Raw genomic sequence first — 18,726 nt, 5'->3', positions numbered from 1 at the left:
TGTGTAGATAGCTCTAGGGCAGTGGTTCTTAACCTTCCTAAAGCTGCGACCTTTTTTTTTTTTTTTTTTTTAAAGATTTATTTATTTATTATGTATACAGAAGAGGGCACCACATCCCATTACAGATGGTTGTGAGCCACCATGTGGTTGCTGGGAATTGAACTCAGGACCTTTGGACCTCTGGAAGAGTAGTCGGTGCTCTTAACCTCTGAGCCTTCTCTCCAGCCCCGAGACCTTTTAATATAGTTCCTCATCTGTGGCGACCTCGAACCATAAAATTATTTTCATTGCTACTTCATAACTGAAAATTTGCCACTGCTATGAATCATTAATGTAAATATTTTTGAAGACAGAGGTTTGCTAAAGGGTTCTGGACCCACAGGTTGAGAACCACTGCTCTAGGGGAAGGAAGAATAATAGAATGATTTCATGCGAATCCCAAGGTCTTCTGGGAGTTTAGGTTTTGTTTCATCTATTATGACCCAATGACAAATCTTATCTTCTAACTGCAAATGGGAGGGATGATCATGGAATTCAGTATTTCGCACAACAGCCCCTGTTGTGAAAGGGCACATGCTCGGCCTCAAGCGGTGCCTCAGTTCCTTTTGACACTCAGCTTTGCTGAAGATCAAGGTTCCGAAAGAACTGGCAATGCTTCAGATTCTTCTCTCCATGGCTTGATGGCCTTGGCCGGCATCAAGTAAAGAAGATTCTTCCAGAACCTCGAGTTGTAAGAACGGGACTTGTCAGCTTTCCATTTCAGAACTCTGTAAGGCTTTAGGAGCTTCAGTGATGGGGGCAGGAAAGTGCAGCTCTTGGTTGGAGTAAATTCGATTAAGATGATTTTAATCTTCCTCTCCACCAGCGCTTCGTGGAGTCCACTCTCAAGTTCCAGCCTGGTCTCGTTAGTCAGGTAGCTTTGGCTGAGGATGATGATGAGCCTCCGGCTTTTCTCTATCAGTGAATGGATCTCATCAACAACAGCTGGAAGAGCAAGATTGGCGTCAGTTCAGCCAACTACAGGGTGGGCATGGAGGAAAAACTATTACACACTCTTATTTAACAATGTTTATCTTTTGGCTGCGCTAACAAGGTTTTCTTTAAAATAAGCCATTTTTTGGTCTGTTATAGACACCCAGCAAAATAATCATCTAAATAGCAATAATTATGAGCACCCGCTTAGCACTGACTGACACTATAACGTCTTTAAAGTTTTGTCTATGTTGATTCATTTCACCATTACAACCACCTAATAGAAAGGTATTGTTGTGGCCCCCATTTTGCCAAAGCACACAACAGTGAAGAATTTGCCGGCATCACACAGCTGGTGAGTGACAGGCAGACTTAACCCAGATGAAAACAAAACAATAACCTATGCTAGCCAAAAACACCCGTTATTTTAGACCAGAGGCAGGTCTTCCCCCTAAAGGGGTGGGAAGCAAACACTCAGGCACATTCTTCTTTCCTACCCCAACAGCTCACAGAGACAACGCACAAATGGCTTTATGTGGCTGCAACTAGGAAAATATGGCTAACCATACATGCCAAAGCTTGCTCTAGACCCCAGGGAGTTCAACCAAGCCTCATGACAGTTCAACATAAAAACAAAACAAACAAACAAAAACTTGTATTCTTCTTTCCTTAGGAACTTAGAAGAAATCAAAAGAAATACAATAAAATGGTAGTAAAACTATGGGCCCATACTTTTGAAATAATGATGTACCTTCTAGATCCCAACATATCAGTGTGGCATGTGTCTCACCTAGGAAGAAGTCGTTTACTACTACACTGATCTAACCTGTGCCTACACTTCTCACTTAAAGACATTTTCCCTTTCCAAGTTGTGGTGTGAGGGGAAAGGAAAGCTATTTCTTATTTACTGCCCTATTTTCTTTCTGGTCTAACTGAATATAGGCATGGCACACAATAAATATGGGATGGATAGTGACATAATGACATTTGTGTTCTCCTTCCCTCTTCCTCCTCATCCTTGTGGCCCCCTGCTTCTCCTTCTTTTCTTCCTCCTCCTTTCCTCTACTTCCTGTCTTCCTCCTCCTCCTCCTCATCATCATCATCAGTTAATGTTTTAACATGCATATGTGCCACACATGTACGTGTGTACATGTACATGGAGGTCAGAGTTCGACACTGGGTGCCTTCCTCCATTGCCTTCCACTTTGTTTATTGAGGCAGGGTCTCAGAAAAGGAGATGTCTGTGCCTTTCCTCGGGTGTCAGACCTGCGACGCAAAATGAAAAGGGTCCAAAAGGAAAGACTGGAGTTATTTTCTCAATATTTCTTACTGTGACAGTGAAAAGTTGGTTAACCAGACTGACACAATTAACTAATAATTAGCCATCGACTGACTGGCCTCTGCTGCCTTAACGGACTTTGGCCATTTGTACATTTTTAAGGCAAAACGATCAATCATCTCATTAAAAACTTCTCTCCATTAACTGTCTGTCCAGGATTCCCTTTCTTACCTCCACCAGGCACCACATCTCTCTCAAATATGCATAACTTATACCCAAATTGTTTCTCGAGGACCCTGGGTAACGTCTCCACAGCAAAAGTGTATTCTTCTCCATTCTCGGGATGGCACTCTTTCAGGTAAGACACAAAAGCATCGTATGTTTTGCCATCTAGGAGATAAGGTGGACTCTTAACTCATGATCGAGAAAAAAATTTTAAGTAAAAATTTGTGTCAAAGTCATATATAAAGAGAGTGAAATTATTGGTTTTCAAATCTCAGATGCACACCAAGCAAACAATTTTCTCAACATCTGTTCTAAGCATCTGCTTTGAGATTCTCACCATGGAGAGGGGTGGGGAATAGTGATCAGTACATTGAGGCATATAAACACAATAAGATATTACAGAGCCCAGAAGACCCTCATTCCAGGATTGGAAAGTAAGTCACACTTTGGATCGTTCATTTCATTCAACTCTATCACACCACAACCTTGGGTTTTACTCTTTAAAGACCTTTAAAAAGTAAAGTCAAAACAAAGTAAAGTAAAGCAAGAGACACAAATAAAACAGAGACCATAACCCAGAGAAGGGAAGAAATCATAAGGATACTTGGAACAAGATGCTAGCAACAATGAAAAAAGAGACTGTGGATTTAAAAGAGAGCATTGAGAAGTATATGGGAGAGTCTGAAGTTGTAATTATATCATAGTCTAACACACACACACACACACACACACACACACAAACATACACACACACCCTAGGGTATCAAATATCAAAAGGAAAACCTATGATACATTGAAAGCTTGGCAGTGATCCTCAAGTGTGCTCCCATCGAATTCTTGATACAGGAGAAATATTTAGATGGCTGAGAGAACAACGAAGAAGAAAACATGTTGCCTAGCTAACAAAGACAATTCCTTCTCCCCACTGGGTAACCAAAATATGTATGTGACATCCTTTTAGCTTCATGCAATCTGTTGAGGATACAGAGGAAACAAATACAACTTGAGAAGAATTGAAAGCGACACATTAACAGATGAAAAATCCTACCATGCAGACAAAGATGAACGAAATAGCCCTGCTAGTGGAAGGGGAGGGACCTCAATGGTTATACTTTCTGAACGAGGGAAATTTTGAGTGATGTCTTCAATAATGCAGTTGTTATAGATGGGGGAGCAGGGTGGTGGTAGTGGATGGTTTATCTCTATCACATGAAAACATAGTAGTTGGCCAAGGAGTTGGAGCTGTACTGACTGAATTGAAGGGTAGACATAGTTGGGTCTTTTATTTAAATGAGATGGGATGGAACAGCTCTGGTTCTATGCTTTTACATGCTATGCCCAGTGGCCCAGTCTTATTTCTTCACCTTCAAGTTCTCAAAACAATGCTTTCTCTTTGTGGCAAAAGCTTTCTCAACTCTTTTCACAGTCCCCTGCTCCACCGATTTAAGTCAGGACCTATAGCTGATATAAAGCAATTGTTTGTGCAGAAATGCATGAATTACATGGATGAGAAAACTTGATAAAGATTACAGAATCATATGCTCATCAAAGATATCTTACTGTGTTTATATGCCTCAGTGTTCTGATCACTACCCCCCCCCACGCCTCTGCATGGTGAGAGTCTCAAAGCAGATGCTTAAAATAAATGTTTAGAAAATTTCCCTTTTCCCTGCAGGTATCAATTGCAAGCATCACCTTGGTTAGGGGTGGGACTTTGTGTCCACTTCCCCTTCTCAGTGCTGGGATTTTGCCTGTTTTGAACCCATGCAGGTCTTATGTGTGCTGTTGCAGTCTCTGTGAACTCATATATGGAACAGTCCTATTATGTCTGGAAGACACTAATAATGGAATAGTATTTTTGATCTCTAATTAATGAAACTATCATTATATAAATGGCTATTTAGAATAATAATGAGTCAGCTGGACAAACTATGTCCATCAACTGGCTGTGTTTTATACTCTTCAGCTGATGGGTTCTTTTCATGTCTGTTCCTTTAGAGACCAACACCAAGCATACTCTGGCAACTATAGTGCTGTAACTGCTAAAAAGTTTTATTTTCTAGACACTTCTTCATGTCTATCCTTGCCATGGAATGTACCTCTTCATGGACTTCATTCTGAGTAAAACTGCTTAGAGCATGTTCCTGAATGTTTCTGTGTGCTGTTACACTAACTGTTAAGAGTATGATTTGAAGCCGGGCACTGGTGGCACACGCCTTTAATCCCAGCACTCGGGAAGCAGAGGCAGGTGGATCTCTGTGAGTTCCAGGCCAGCCTGGGCTACCAAGTGAGCTCCAGTGCAAAGCTATGCAGAGAAACCCTGTCTCAAAAAAAAAAAAAAAAAAAAAAAAAAAAAGAGTATGATTTGAAAAAAATTACTGGGGCTGAAAAGATGGCATAGTGACTGTGAGTTCTCATTGTTCTTGGTGAAAACCCGGGTTCAAGTCCCAGCACTCAAATGGTGATTTACAACCATCTACAGCTCCAGTTCCAAGGGATCTGATGCCCTCTTCTGACTTCTGCAGGCTCTTGCACACATGTGGTGCACATATATACACTCAGGAGCACACATACAAAACAAAACCAATGAGCTTAAGCAATTAAAAAAAAGAATGTGTAAATTGGGTCAAAAATATTACAGAAAATCAGAAGGAAAAGGGTATTCAATGTCCAATCAAATACAAATATTAGTCTTTCTGATCAAAGACCATTCAGAAAATACCGTATACCGACTTTCCACTTCTCTGCCTCATGTCTTTTCAAAGCAAGTTGATACACCCAGACGGACAGCCAAATTCCCTGTGCCTGCTAGCTATTAATATTAAAAGCTGTAAGCATAAAAAATGATGATGTAATTCTATTATGATCTAAAAAACTAAATAAATAAGTTTTAAAAGTCCCAGAAGAGCTGATGTCAGAATCACTTTGTATCATGAGATTAATGGGGGAGTCCTTTGTACTTACAATCCCAAAATTAGGTACCAAAAAAATAAAGATATATTCGGCTCTCCCACATAAGCACACCACACCAAAGACAGAAGACAACATGGGGATACTTACCTTTCACATTATAGATACTAGGGTAACCCCACCTAAGACATAAATAATGCCAGCAAATGAGAAGGAAAAAAAGAAAGCCCAGTGACAAAATGGACCAAGAGTGGATGTGTTGAAAATGGAGACACAAATAAATTTTAAATGAATGGAAAGGTTGCTTGTGTTTTGCAACATCACAAAATGAAATACAAATTAAAACCACTCAAATACTCACCTATCAAACTGGCAGGAATCCAAAAGTGTGAGGGTGAGGCTATGAGGAAAAGTCGATGTTGCCTTTCATAGGTGGCATGGAATATAGCAGTGTGGACGGCAAAAAAAAAAAACGGCAACACCTATGGAAGCAGCAGCTGCACCGCCCTGCTGTGCATTACCAAAATTCCATTGAGAAAAACTTCCCTCTGGCAATACAGCATGAGTAGGAATCCATGAATGGTTGACTTCATTCATCACAGCACCCCCATAAAAGCAAAATAAGCAAGATCCCCAACACCCATCGGAAGGAGAGCAAATAAAGAGTAACGCTTACACAGACATGAGTTACTGAGGACCACTGAGTGTGAGAGCACACACCTGGAACCCCTGCATTTGGGAGATGGAGGAAGGATGATAACACAATTATAGAAAGGCCAGCTGGGACAACATGAGACTCTGCCTCAAAGACAGACAGACAGACAGGCAGGCAGATGACATGGACAGACACACAAGAAATCATAAAGCAAACCTGAAAACAGTGACATAGGGAAACTAAACCAAGATCTGTTTTTTGAAGGCAATATGAAGGAAAAATCCATGTCAAGAGTCTATTGGATGTAGTAGTAGGTGGGGACATTATGGGAATCAGAGACATGGACAGGATGGGAGAAGGTCTCCTGCTATATATTTACAAGTTTTGAATTTTATCACTATAAAGGTTGTTATTTTCCCCCTATAAACACTCACAACACATGCACACATAAACAAAAGCAATGATTTAGGCTAACCTTTTAAGGACATAAATTTATCTTGAAATTTGGAGATTTCTCATCACTTTTAAAAATATTGATAAACAAAGCCCAATAGACACAGTAGCTGCTAATAGCTGGTGGGCCTAGCAGACTAAAATTGAGAATATTTGGCTTCCAGAGTTCTGCCAGGTACAGTATACGGCCTCATTTTCCCAGTTAAAATAATGAACAAGGATGACAGAAAATTCAATGTAAACCAACTTTATTGAGTGTGTGGGGGATATAAAGTATGTAGCATTGTGTGTATAAACATAACCAGATCGATAGCACAGGGTGTTTAGGAGAAGACAGTGCACAAACACGAAACACCAAAAGAAAAACATCTGGAACATCACAAGCACAAGATTGCACAGCACCCATGTTACCTACAGAGTAACCCCCACCCCCAGACTGGGAGCCTATCCCACAGATTGTTAGCAGTGTGTCGTCAAAATTGGGCGAAGATTCATGTTTCCTATATTGGATTTAGACACGAACACGTAACACAGGATGGATGCCCTGGTTTCACAGTATGTTACCTGTTAATGTCTCGTCTCTTTCCACCAAGCGTCTATAGAATAGAACCAAGTCGACTTTATAAATGACACACAAAATCACCCCACAGACGACTGCCACAGAGATGAAAACTGCCATGAATATTCCTCTCCTGAAGACATGGCCAGGGATATCAACCATTTCTGCAGGGAAAAAGAGAGGAGGGAGAGAGAAATAGGAAATCATGAATCAAAGCAATGTGGCTTGCATTTCCCACTATCGCATTGTCAGTTTTGCCCTGCACTCCGATTTGAATATCTGTCTCCCCATGTGCTTCCATATTCCCCCTAGTCCTCCACACTCCTTCTGGTAGTCTGCAGTGGGGGTCTTTCTACTCCAACTTATAAATGTATGCAAGGATACCCAGAGACATGAAGTAAAAGCATGGCCACTCAGCCCAGCTGTATCTGTGGAATTTCGATTTCTGAAGCAATAAGATGCTAGGGTAGGACACAAAGTACTTCAACATGAATCACAGTTCATGGAATGAGCAAACAGTACATGATCTTCAGCTGGAATGCACTGGACAGAGAAGTCTGGGTTTCCACTGGCTCCATCAGATCCTTGAGGCTTCTAATTCCTAGTATCTTCATGTGCAAAGTGAAAATAATAAATGAACCTCCTGTTTCATTTACAGTTGCTGATGAACAAGACACTCCACAGAGTGCTTACCAGTGCCTTGTACACAGCAATCAGGGTTTTAGAAAAATTTTAGGCAATATGCTCTTCAAGACAAGTATATCCCCTGGATTGATTCAGTTTGTATTCACCATAGATAAACATGAAAGACCACAGAAGAGTGTAAAGAATAAAATAGTTCTTAGCAGCCCTCCAAGAAGGTGGTAATGGCCTTACAGTATCAAAACTTTCTGGGAAGGCTGGAGAGCTGACTCGGTGGTTAAGGGAACTTGGTACTCTTGCAGAAGACCTGGATTTGGTCCCCAAGTCTCCATGGAGGCTCACAACCAACTGTAACTCTAGTTCCAGGTAATCTGACTCCCTTGTCTGGCTTCTGTGGACACCAGACTCAGGTATGGTGAACATGTTTACCACTCATACACATAAACAAAAATAAATCAATTTTGACCCTGAAATTTTTATTTAACTGAGATTATATAGTAATCACACTTTATTTCCTCATTAGATCAAAATCATTTTACTGATTCACAATATACATCTTTATAATGATTCTAATTATTTATGTTTACACAATGCTACAGTGACTATCTATATATACATTACCTTATTACCTTTTTTCCTTTTTCTCTTTCTTTTCTTTCTTTGCTTCTTTTCAAGAAGGGATACCGACAATGTGGGGATTTCCACACCAGACAGTATAAGCATGAGTGAAGCTTTTGCCCTCTTATGTAGTATACTTTTGAAGAGATCATTTTTTTCCAGTAAAACCAGCCATTCTATTAAGTATGCAATTATGTATATTTAATTAGCTAACTCTCGGAAGCCATGCACTGGGGGTCCTCCATCTTTGAAAGATCTATGGATTCCTGATGCACCAGACATAGGGAGATCTCATTTTCCAGGTGACATTGGTGAATTAAGAGGGACAATGGGGCGGGGGGGGGCGGCAGAAGCTTCAGAGGCGGGACAGACTGGTCACAAGGATGTCTGGTGTTGAGCAGTGCCCAGGAAATACAAACATAGCATCAGATAACCAAAGCAGCAGGTTGGAGGGCCTCTGCTTCATAAACACACAGACCAAATAATTGATGCTCAGGTGACTAGAGGGAAAACGGAGGCAATCCCCATGAAAAGGAAGCACGTGGGTCCAGACCTACAAGCTGAGAGATTCATCACCTTCTCTTGCTTTGTGAACTTGGATGGGTTTCTTCACCCATGAAAGCTTCTTGTGGAGACTGGGTGACATCCAAGAGAGAGCTAGCAGAAGCTGTCAAGAAGAGCAATGTATTCCTTACCTTTCCTCACCAACCTGAAGCTTTTGGTGTCCGTGGCTTCTTCATTAGCCACTGTGCAATTATATAAAACACTGAGATTTTTTTCAGTAATATTCCCAATTCTCAATATTTTATAAGCATGCAGTTTGCCTTCAAAAGTCCTGTAATGTAAGCAAATAATTGATCAACAGGCTGTTTGTGACTGCAAATCTACTGAGGAGATTTATATGTCTAAAATAGTTAAAGGAAGCATCAGCTGTTTCTTCTGCTTCTGGTATGAATTAGAATTAGCTTTCCCAGTCCCCCTAGGAGCAACAGAACTCACAGGAGCAACAGAACTCACAGGAAGGCACTCCCCCCTCTCCCGCCTCTTCTGTTTCTCCCTCCTAACTACTTGGAATTCATTCCACACTGTCACCTCTTCTAACTATGGCCAGCCAGTTTTGTATTCGGAATCTTTCATTGTTATAAGTGAATTCTTGGACAGTCAGACTCTATGAAAAAAAGAGGTTTATGACATAGGCTTTGGCAGGGCCCCTGAGCTACACCATATCATAGCAGCAGCAACTATGTATTTGTGGATGGTCTCTCTCTCTCTCTCCCATGCTATAAAGCCATCAGAATTCAATCACAAAAACTCCACTGTTGTGGTGGTTTGAATAAGAATGGTCCCAATGGGCTCATAGATTTGAATAGTTGGTCACCAGGTAGTGGCACTATTTGAAAGGATTAGGAGGTGTGGCCTTGTGGGAGGAAGTGTGTCATTGGGGATGGGTTTTTAGGTTTCAAAGAGCCCATTCCAAACCCAGAGTTTCTCTCTTCCTGCTGCCTGAGGATCCAGATATAGAACTTTCAACTACTTCTCCAACACTATGTCTCCCTGTATGCCCCTGTACTCCCTGCCATGGAGATAATTGCCTAAGCCTTTGAAACTGTAAGCAAGCCTCAATTAAGTGCTGGTTTTTTTTATATGAGTTTTCATGATCATAGTGTCTTTTCACATCAATAAAACACTAAGACAACTATATAACCCAATCAAACTACATTTTGAAGGACTCACCCTCTTAATGACACAGTTGGTTTAATCCTCCATTCTCAATACATTTGAAAGACACTGGGGGTAACACTCCTGAAGGAGTTCAAGTTATAACAAATCACATCCAAACAGCACCAACTGTGCATTGCTCGGTGGTTAAGAGAAGGGACTGCTCTTACAGAAGACCTGAGTTTGATCATGTGTGCCATTTGTACTTTTGTGACACATTAATAAGAATAAAGCACTTGACATCATTTTCAAAACTCAAGAAACGATGGCCCCATTTGATTGCTCTTTTAGAAGAAGCTTGGTGACTTAGATCATGACTAAGCAGTACCTTGATAAAGTGATGCTAAAAATTTTCACTAACATTCTCATGAGTCTTCTTTTTCAAGCTTAGATCCTAACAGTAAATGTCTGCATGCTCTGTCACCTTGTAACATGGTGATGATAATGATAAGCTAACTGAAATATCCCAGCAGCCACACAGAATCCCAGCCTCTCTTCTGTTGTATGCACACGAGAGTTTTTACAGCATGCACCACCACATCTCTTACATGTCACATACACATACCAAGCTGTCTTGTTCACATCTTCATGCACATTAGGGTCTGAATTGTTGCTCAGGATGTTCCAATAAAACATATCATTTTCATTCAGTAAAGCAGTGCAGTTAAGTGCCACATCTTTTCCTAGGTAGAAATGGACAATCTCAGTTTCGAATTTAGAAATGCAATAAAAGTTTCAAATACAGTCAATGTATGATAATTGAGTGTAAAAATAACACCACATCCAGAAAAAATGGAAGAGATGCTTCATTTTAGATTTTTAAAAATTATAATTAAGGAGAAGAATTATGTAGCAATGACAAGTCTTCATCAAGCAATAAACTAACTTCTATTTAAATATTCACTATTAGATCAATGATTAAAATTTAGGGGGTCAGTAGATTTTTTTCAATCTTCAATTTAGTAGACAGTGTCAAACTAATGTCTCTCTTGAACTACTAAGAAAACAAAATGGGTATAGCATCCAAACCAACTACTTAAAAAAGGAAATGGATTGCAGCCCAGGGAAAAGAATGAGAAATGTCGAAACTAAAAGTGTGGTTAGGAAGGATCCCTTCCATGTCAGTAAACATGAGCAGTCATCGTATTTCCACGGAGTATCCTGGAATTGAAATGAGGAGCAGTCTCATAAAGCATAGTCCAGTCCTGGAGGGTCTGGGGGCAGCTGCCCAGCTCATAGGAATATCAGGAAGAGCTTGGCTAGCATGAGGCTGCAGAGACTTGGTGACATTTCCCATGGGCCCATAGACCACAAGAGAGCAAGCATTGCTCTATCAGGATGTCCTAAACTTCCTCCATTCACTGCTCCCTTGCAGCCAACACATTTTTGTGGTGACTTGAGTGTACAAGTCTAGTATATAAATTAAGCATTGACTGAAAGTAAGACATGAGGAAATTTATTTTAAAGTGATTCTTTGTTATGCACATAACTTTACCATTTATTAAAGACAAAAGCATGCTAATGAATGGTATGCTTGTTTTGTTTTTATGTAAGGAATTAAATATTGGCTGAATGATTGGTAATTTGTGATGTGAAAAATCTTCAACATTATTTTGAAATGTTCAAATTTTGATTTTATAACCATCAAAGCTGAGACCATTTTACATAAATATGTAATACAAAATGACAGAAGTATATTTAGGGTCATTCCAGCAATTCTATCCTGATCCTAAACTAAAATATAAAATTCCTCCGACAATTTTTTTTTAAATAAAATTCAAGTCTGCAACTCAAACAGCCAATTTTAAAACAAAACACTCTGACACAATATAGTCCAAAGGTTCAGCAGTGTGATACAAGCTGAGAAATAGCAAGAGGGAAACACTAAAGACTTTTGTCTTCTGTAATTAAGACCAGAAACTTTTATATGCACAGTAAAAAGATTGTGCCTCCTAACACATGCAAGGCTTGAACCTGGGACGAGGTATTTCAGTCCTCTTCCATGCGGTCATGCACAGTGTGCACATTGTGTGTTCAGAGCTGAGGCTGCAGTGGAGTTGTACAAGACAACTCCGGTGATCGCTCCTGGAAACATCTCGGCTCCTTCATGCCTTTGGTTTCAAATTTTCTTCCATTGTGTATTCAGAAACCTATTACTTTTGTCAAGATTTTCAGGGCCCCTACATTCCCTTGTACAGTCTCATATGTGGTCTCAACTCATGTGTTCTAGCAGCAAAGCAAGTCTGCATTCAACATAACTGCAGTATTCTCTCCAAGCCCAGTTATTTAAATGCAAGGTGCATTGGATATAGCACATCCAGCCACCCCAGCTAAGTTCTCAGCAGACTGAGATAATTATGGGTACTTGACCTGTGTGACAGTTATTCCACCCATACCATGGAGACACTATCCCTCTACCTTGGTTGGAGAATGCATCTCAAAATTCTCAAACCACTTAGCTCAATATCTGGTTTAGCATATGCAAATTTATTTCATTCCTTTTTGCTTTTATTTTTGAAAGAAATTACCTAATTGTGCACACTAATTCTTAAGATCTGTCTAGACCAGTGGTTCTCAATCTATGGGTCATGACTCCTTCGGACCATCCTGTACATTAGATAACAGTAGAAAAATTGTAGTTATGAAGCAACAATGAAAGCAATTTTATGGTTCAGTGGTAACCACAACATGAGGAACTGTATTAAAGGGTCATGGCATTAGGAAGGTTGAGAACCAGTTGCCTAGACAAATCCTAAAAGTACAGCCAATTCCATCCATGGCCAAATATTCAAACTATGGAACAAGTTTGAATCATACCTCCACAAAATTTTCCTACCTTGAAAGGTCAATAAAGAAAATTAGAAAAGACACGGCAGAGACCCTAGTCTACAAACCACAGACAGTCCCACTGACTTTTGAACGGAAATGTAATTTAACTAGTCTAAAAGTAGCAATAGCCAAACAATGACATGCTTTTCCTCATTTTGTAATATTCTCCAATAGGTATATAATGGGCTGTATCAAACAACCCAGGGAGCAGATTCAGTCCTTGAAAATTCAATAATGGCTCCATTTACAAATTCAGAAAACACACATTGTAAAACATACCTAGTTCTACTTCCACAGTCTCAAACTTTCGTCCCAAAATAGCCGGAGTTATTTTACTGTTCCCTAAAATCAAAGCAAAACAAACAAATGAACAAAACATTACAATTACCTTGAGTTTATCTAGGACACACATACATTGTAACAAGGTCATTTCATGTGATAAAGATTCCAACATAGCACCTCTCACTTACCCATGATTATATTTTCTTCAGTTTAAGTTACTGTAAGCCAACTGTGGCCCCAAAATGTTAAATAGGAAAATAAACTTTAAAATAATCAACTTGTAATTTTTAAATTGCACACTATTCTAAGTTTTTCCATCCCACTCCATCCAAACCAGGCCATGAATTACCCCCTTGCTCAGTGCATTCATTCATTATATACTACCAGCCCAATTATCATGGTATTGTGATATTTAGGTTCAAGTATCAGTTACTCTATTTCATCATGGCCACAAAGCAAGTAGTGATACTGACAATTTTGTTGCAGCATATTGTTAAGTTTTATTATTAATTATTGTTGCTAATCTCTTGTTGTGTCTAATTATAAACTGAATTTTACTATAGGCATGTATGTATACAGAAACAGAGCACACATCAGGTTTGGTTGCACTCATGATGACAAGTACCCGCCAAGTCTTGAGTTGTATCTGTGGGCAACTACAGTCTTTGCTATATATTTACTTGTGGCATGCTTTGATTAACCCAGCTTCATTTTCCGTGACTTGTATCTTCACAGCACTGTTGAAAGCCCCTTCCATCTAGTATCTTTTGAAGTCGAACATTGACTTCTGCCCAGTGAAGATGAAGTCAGAAAAACATGCTCGTCCAGGGAGACTGCTGCCAGGTACTGAGGGGACCAAATGTTTAGGACATTGAAGAGGGGCAGGCACTGGGATGGACCTTCCTACTCTACATCACTTCCCTCCATCTGCCTTCCTCGATCTCTCACTGATGGATTTAACAGAATATGGTAAGACTAGGATGAGTGATGTGAGGCACCTCTCCCAGGCACCAGTCCTACCCTTGAGGATGTAGGAGTCTCTAGCCATAACCATGCCCTGGATGCTTTACCTGACTCTATCCGCCCCTGCTGTACAAACCTGTAGGCCCAGAACCATTACTATTCCTAGTGATTTCTGGTCCTAACCAAAAGTATACAAGCTTCTCCTTAGTCTCCTTACTTAGGAAGGAAAGCTTTTCCCAGAAGCTTACACACTTGTCAGGAGCATTGCATGAAATCTTGTACCCACTGATCTCCAGAGAAACCAGGAATGTTAAGCATACAGGATTGTCTTTCCAATAGGAAAGATGAAAAAAATAAAATAAAATAAAATAAAATAAACCATGTTCTTCTATTCAGAAAGCTGAGAATTTTAAGTGATTAACAGCCTGGTGATATATGTTATCTGTTGGGCCAGGCCATATCAAGCTCTTAGAACCAAGACCGGAGGTGGCTAGTAACCTAAATGGCCCTGAGAGCCAGAGGCTCCCCAGGATCTCACAACCATGACCAGAGGTGGTTAATAGCCCAAATGACCTATAGACTATCTGTATGACCAAGACCAGACCAGACTTTTTGGCCCTAAAACTAGTACAGGTAGCATATCTCTAGAACTCACCTTCTTGGAAAAAATGGCATGTACTCTGAGTTGAGTTTCAGTGAAATTATGCTTCTTTGTGCAATGGGAATTGTATTCCACCAGGAAACTTTTCCCCAAACTATACTGGGCTTAAATACATTGGGGAAAAAAAACAACAAAAAAAGCAAAAAACAAAAAATGCCTGTTATTAACCTCTCTGAAGAACTGAAGAAGTTTGATACAGGTTGAAGTCAATCTGCACCAAGTTTTCATTCTTATCTCTTCCTGGGGTTCACTTCCCTGTATGACACTTGCAGGAGCCCCCTCATACATTGTGTTAATATGCACAGCCTACTGCAGATGATAACCAGAGAGCACCAAAAGCCACCATTGACCCATGGACTGAGGGAACCCAAGGCAGAAAGAAGCTAGATAATAATTTGCCCCAGGTCAAAACATCACAGAAACAATGAGGAAGAATGTACGAGATGTTCCTACTAGAGCAGAAAGAAGGTGCCGTCCCTGGAGAGTGTGTATGTTAATGATGAAGATTCTTATCATTTCTTCAAGGAACAAAAGTGAGTGGGAGAACTTAATGTACTAGAATAGGACCTAGGTTTGAATCTCTAAAACCCATGTAGCAAGCTGAGCATGAGTGTAGATACCTGTAACCCCAGCACTTGGATAAGAGACAGGCAGATCTTAGAACCTCCCCAGCCAGTTAATCTAGCCATATTAGTAAACTCCTTGTTTAGCTAAAGATCCTATCTCAAAGCAATGGGCAGGGTGATAGAGAAAGACAGCCAGTGTCCTGAACCACACAGCACATCATAGATATACACTCATGGGTGGCCCTTTGATCTGAGATTTTCCAGAATGGCCAGCCAAATAAACTTCTATGGTTTCTAATTTACTCAGTCCATGGCACTCTGTTCTAGCAGAAGAATATGGCCAAAAGAATTTTGTAGCTGTGATTACTTAAGGACTTGGAGAAAGGGAAATTATCTTGTACTATATAAGTGGGCTGTTAATGTGTTCTCAAAGAAAGTCAGAAAGGTCAGACTCGGGGAAATGCATGTAATGATGGAATGGGTGCGGGGGTTTGGGGGAGAAGAAGAATGAGAAGAAGGAAAAAAAGGGAAAGGCTGGCAGAGAGTGTGTGCTTGGTTTTGAAGATGAAGTATCAAAAACCATCTTGGGATGGTTTGCTGTAATCACAGCACATGGGCAGCAATGCAAGCTTAAGGTGAAGTACTGAAGAAAGACGTCACTGGAGTAGATGTGTTGGAGCATCTGTGAGCCTCTGGATCTGGTTAAATGTGTCATCGACACTGGTTTTCTGGTTTAGGGGGATGATGGTGGAGAAGGTCATAATTATGGTCATACCACAGATCTTCGAACAACTGGAGGAACTTTCATACAGGAAGGGAACAGATAATCTGTGAAGTTTTTGACAGTAAATGAAAAGCAGTCAGTAAAAGCTAAAGAAGGCAAAATGGACTCTAGGGAAAAAAACAAATATTGTCCCACGCTCATATATTGAAATCTGTACTTAGCCGTGTTGTGATTTGATACTTTCCCTGTAAGTTCCCAAGAAGGGACTGATGTTGAGTTATTGTCTGTACCATTGAAGGATATCTCCATGGGGTGTGGTTCAATTAAACTACCTCTCGGGTCACTGCTACAATAGAATTCTAGCTCTTTCTTTGGTCTCTGGGCTCAGGGCAAATCAGGCTACATACAACACTCCCCCTCCAACTACCACTCTGTGACCTTGCTTTGCCACTGGGACAGCTGTTCTGTCTGTGTGCTCTGCCCCTTCATGATGCTGTCCCTCCCAGATCCAGATCTGACAAAGTCTTCACCATTTGTCTTTCTTTCAACTACACATCACATCCTAAGCTTCTCTGACAATCTCATTCATAGAGTTGCAGCTTTTGTGCTTACTGTCTCTCCAGATCCTTATAAAACTTCTTGAGTACACTGTATTCCTCACTGTAGGACATTTCTTGTGTCCTTTGCCCCTGAATACTAAGTACAGCTTATTGAATATAGCCACCAATAAATATTTGTAATCACAATAAATATTTGTTAAGCGAAAATGTAAGCTTAACAAGACTCTACAGTTTACTCTAATTCTAAACAAGAACAAGCTGACTTATGAAAGGTTCACCCATGTAAATTTTCATCTGCTCCTAAAGAGAATATGTTTTTAGCCAGTTTGGTGGGAGTCCAATAAAGATTTTAAACCTAAGATTTGAAGTAGTGTTGTATTCTGCCAGGGGATATTCAACCACACTGTGAACCCTGAGTTTGTATTTGCATTAATTAAATAAAATTAATCTTGGGTCAAGAGGCTTCATTAGCAACTAGTTGATAGAGAGTAATCATAGAGCCTCAGAGGGCATCTGGGAGAGACAGAGAGACACAGGAAATAGTAGGATGGGATTTGGAGTGGTATAGGTTTTTCTGGTTTGGTAAAATGGAAGGAAGGGTCTTCTGTGGATACCAGCAAGCAGAGAGGGTTAGCTAGCTAGTTGAAACTCAGCCTCTCTGAGCTCACAGGTTTTCACCCCAGCCTTCAAATCTCAAGTCTTATTCGTAAGTAGAATGAAAGAGATTTAGTTAAAGCTACCTTTAGCAGCAGCGATAGGGTCGGTGCCTGCAGGAGCAGAATTCTTGCCAGATTGCCACCTGAGCAGCCAGGCCACTGCTAGAGAAGCAGGCTGGTAACTGCGGAGTTGCAATTGCTGACTGAGATAGCAGTAGATTAGGACACAGCCACTGTGCCAAAGTTAAAACAATGATATTCTCAACCCCAAGGAGATACCCTCTCCATCCCCAAGTAACTTCACAATGAAAGAAAGCTTCTGCTTTTCTCATATGCACTTATCTCTTCCAAAAACTTTCTCTTACCTTGAATAACTGTTATATTGATGGTCTTGGTGATGTTGTACTGTTTCCCATTATGGAGGACAGAAAACACACAAGAGTAATAACCCGCATCTCCAAATTCAGCATCCTTCTGGATCATTGGGGGATTGATGACTTCCTTGCAGTTCTGGTTTTTTAAAGGCAAGTGAAAAATACTTTAAGTTAGGAAGGGCAGTATTCTTATCAAAATCATTCACATTTCCAAGATCTTTAGATATAAAGGGAAACAAAATAGAAAACTAGAGACCCAGAAGCACATGTCCCAGCAACTCGTCCTCCTTCTACTGGAGCAGTGATGTGCTCTGTTATCATCATTGCCACTAACGAAGAGAGGGGCCTTACCACCGCTATTATCATTTTATCTTGATCTATTGTTCACACACATACAAAGAGAGAGACAGACAAACAGAAACAGAGACAGAGACTCGAATAACAAAGTCCTGCTTACGTGAAAGGTGTTCTATGAAATGCAACTATACTGCATGATCACTCTGGGTCCAATTCTGTATTGAAGGGGTTGGACCATGGAAACATGGACAGAGGGCTGAGTAGAAGTTGCCCACTCTGGATTCTTGATGTCCTATACCAAAGGGCATAGATGACCAAATCCTTAGGCATACTTCAATCTTTCCACATTTCTTTCCACATATATCACAGGAATCAATAATAACAATAGTAAAGCCACTGTCTACAAACTAGCCTTCAGTCATCCACTGGTAGATTCTGACAAGTGTAGACGCTGTGAGAAAAGGAAATCTAACTGGCTAACTTTGACCATGTGACTCTGTTCCTCCACATGCCTAACAAGGAGAATCTAGTGCCCACAGACTTTGCCTCATGCTGACCACTGCTGGTGGCCTCTGAAGCTAGGCCCAAGTCATCAGCCAAATGTCATGCAAAGTGCTCATGTGTACCTCATATCAGCAAAGTGTTTCTGAATATAAGTAGAATCCTTTAAACCTAAGCAAATTGTTTCCAATGTAGACAAAATGCCAGAAGGTCTTCATTTGCAGTCCCAACCAGACCTTTTCTGATTCGCCTGTCCTGCACCATTCCCCTCAATAAGATCA

At 40.4% G+C, this 18,726-nt stretch overlaps 1 protein-coding gene across 2 annotated transcripts in view; it reads right to left on the bottom strand.

The window, feature by feature from the left end:
- Positions 1-232: 232 nt before the first annotated feature.
- The window catches only part of Il18r1 (interleukin 18 receptor 1), a 33,540-nt gene continuing 15,046 nt past the window's right edge, over positions 233-18,726 (bottom strand). For both annotated transcript variants that reach the window (XM_037199778.1, XM_028865842.2), the window contains 7 exons: positions 17,639-17,783; positions 13,141-13,203; positions 10,598-10,715; positions 9,009-9,148; positions 7,059-7,217; positions 2,483-2,641; positions 233-984 (listed from right to left, as the gene is read on the bottom strand). In XM_037199778.1, the coding sequence (XP_037055673.1) occupies positions 629-984; positions 2,483-2,641; positions 7,059-7,217; positions 9,009-9,148; positions 10,598-10,715; positions 13,141-13,203; positions 17,639-17,783 (1,140 nt within the window). In that variant the 3' untranslated portion in view covers positions 233-628. The remainder of the gene's footprint in view (positions 985-2,482; positions 2,642-7,058; positions 7,218-9,008; positions 9,149-10,597; positions 10,716-13,140; positions 13,204-17,638; positions 17,784-18,726) is intronic.

This window comes from Peromyscus leucopus, chromosome 16_21 (genome assembly GCF_004664715.2).
Source record: "Peromyscus leucopus breed LL Stock chromosome 16_21, UCI_PerLeu_2.1, whole genome shotgun sequence".
Lineage (NCBI taxonomy): Eukaryota > Metazoa > Chordata > Mammalia > Rodentia > Cricetidae > Peromyscus > Peromyscus leucopus.
This window is presented reverse-complemented; position numbering and strand designations above follow the sequence as displayed.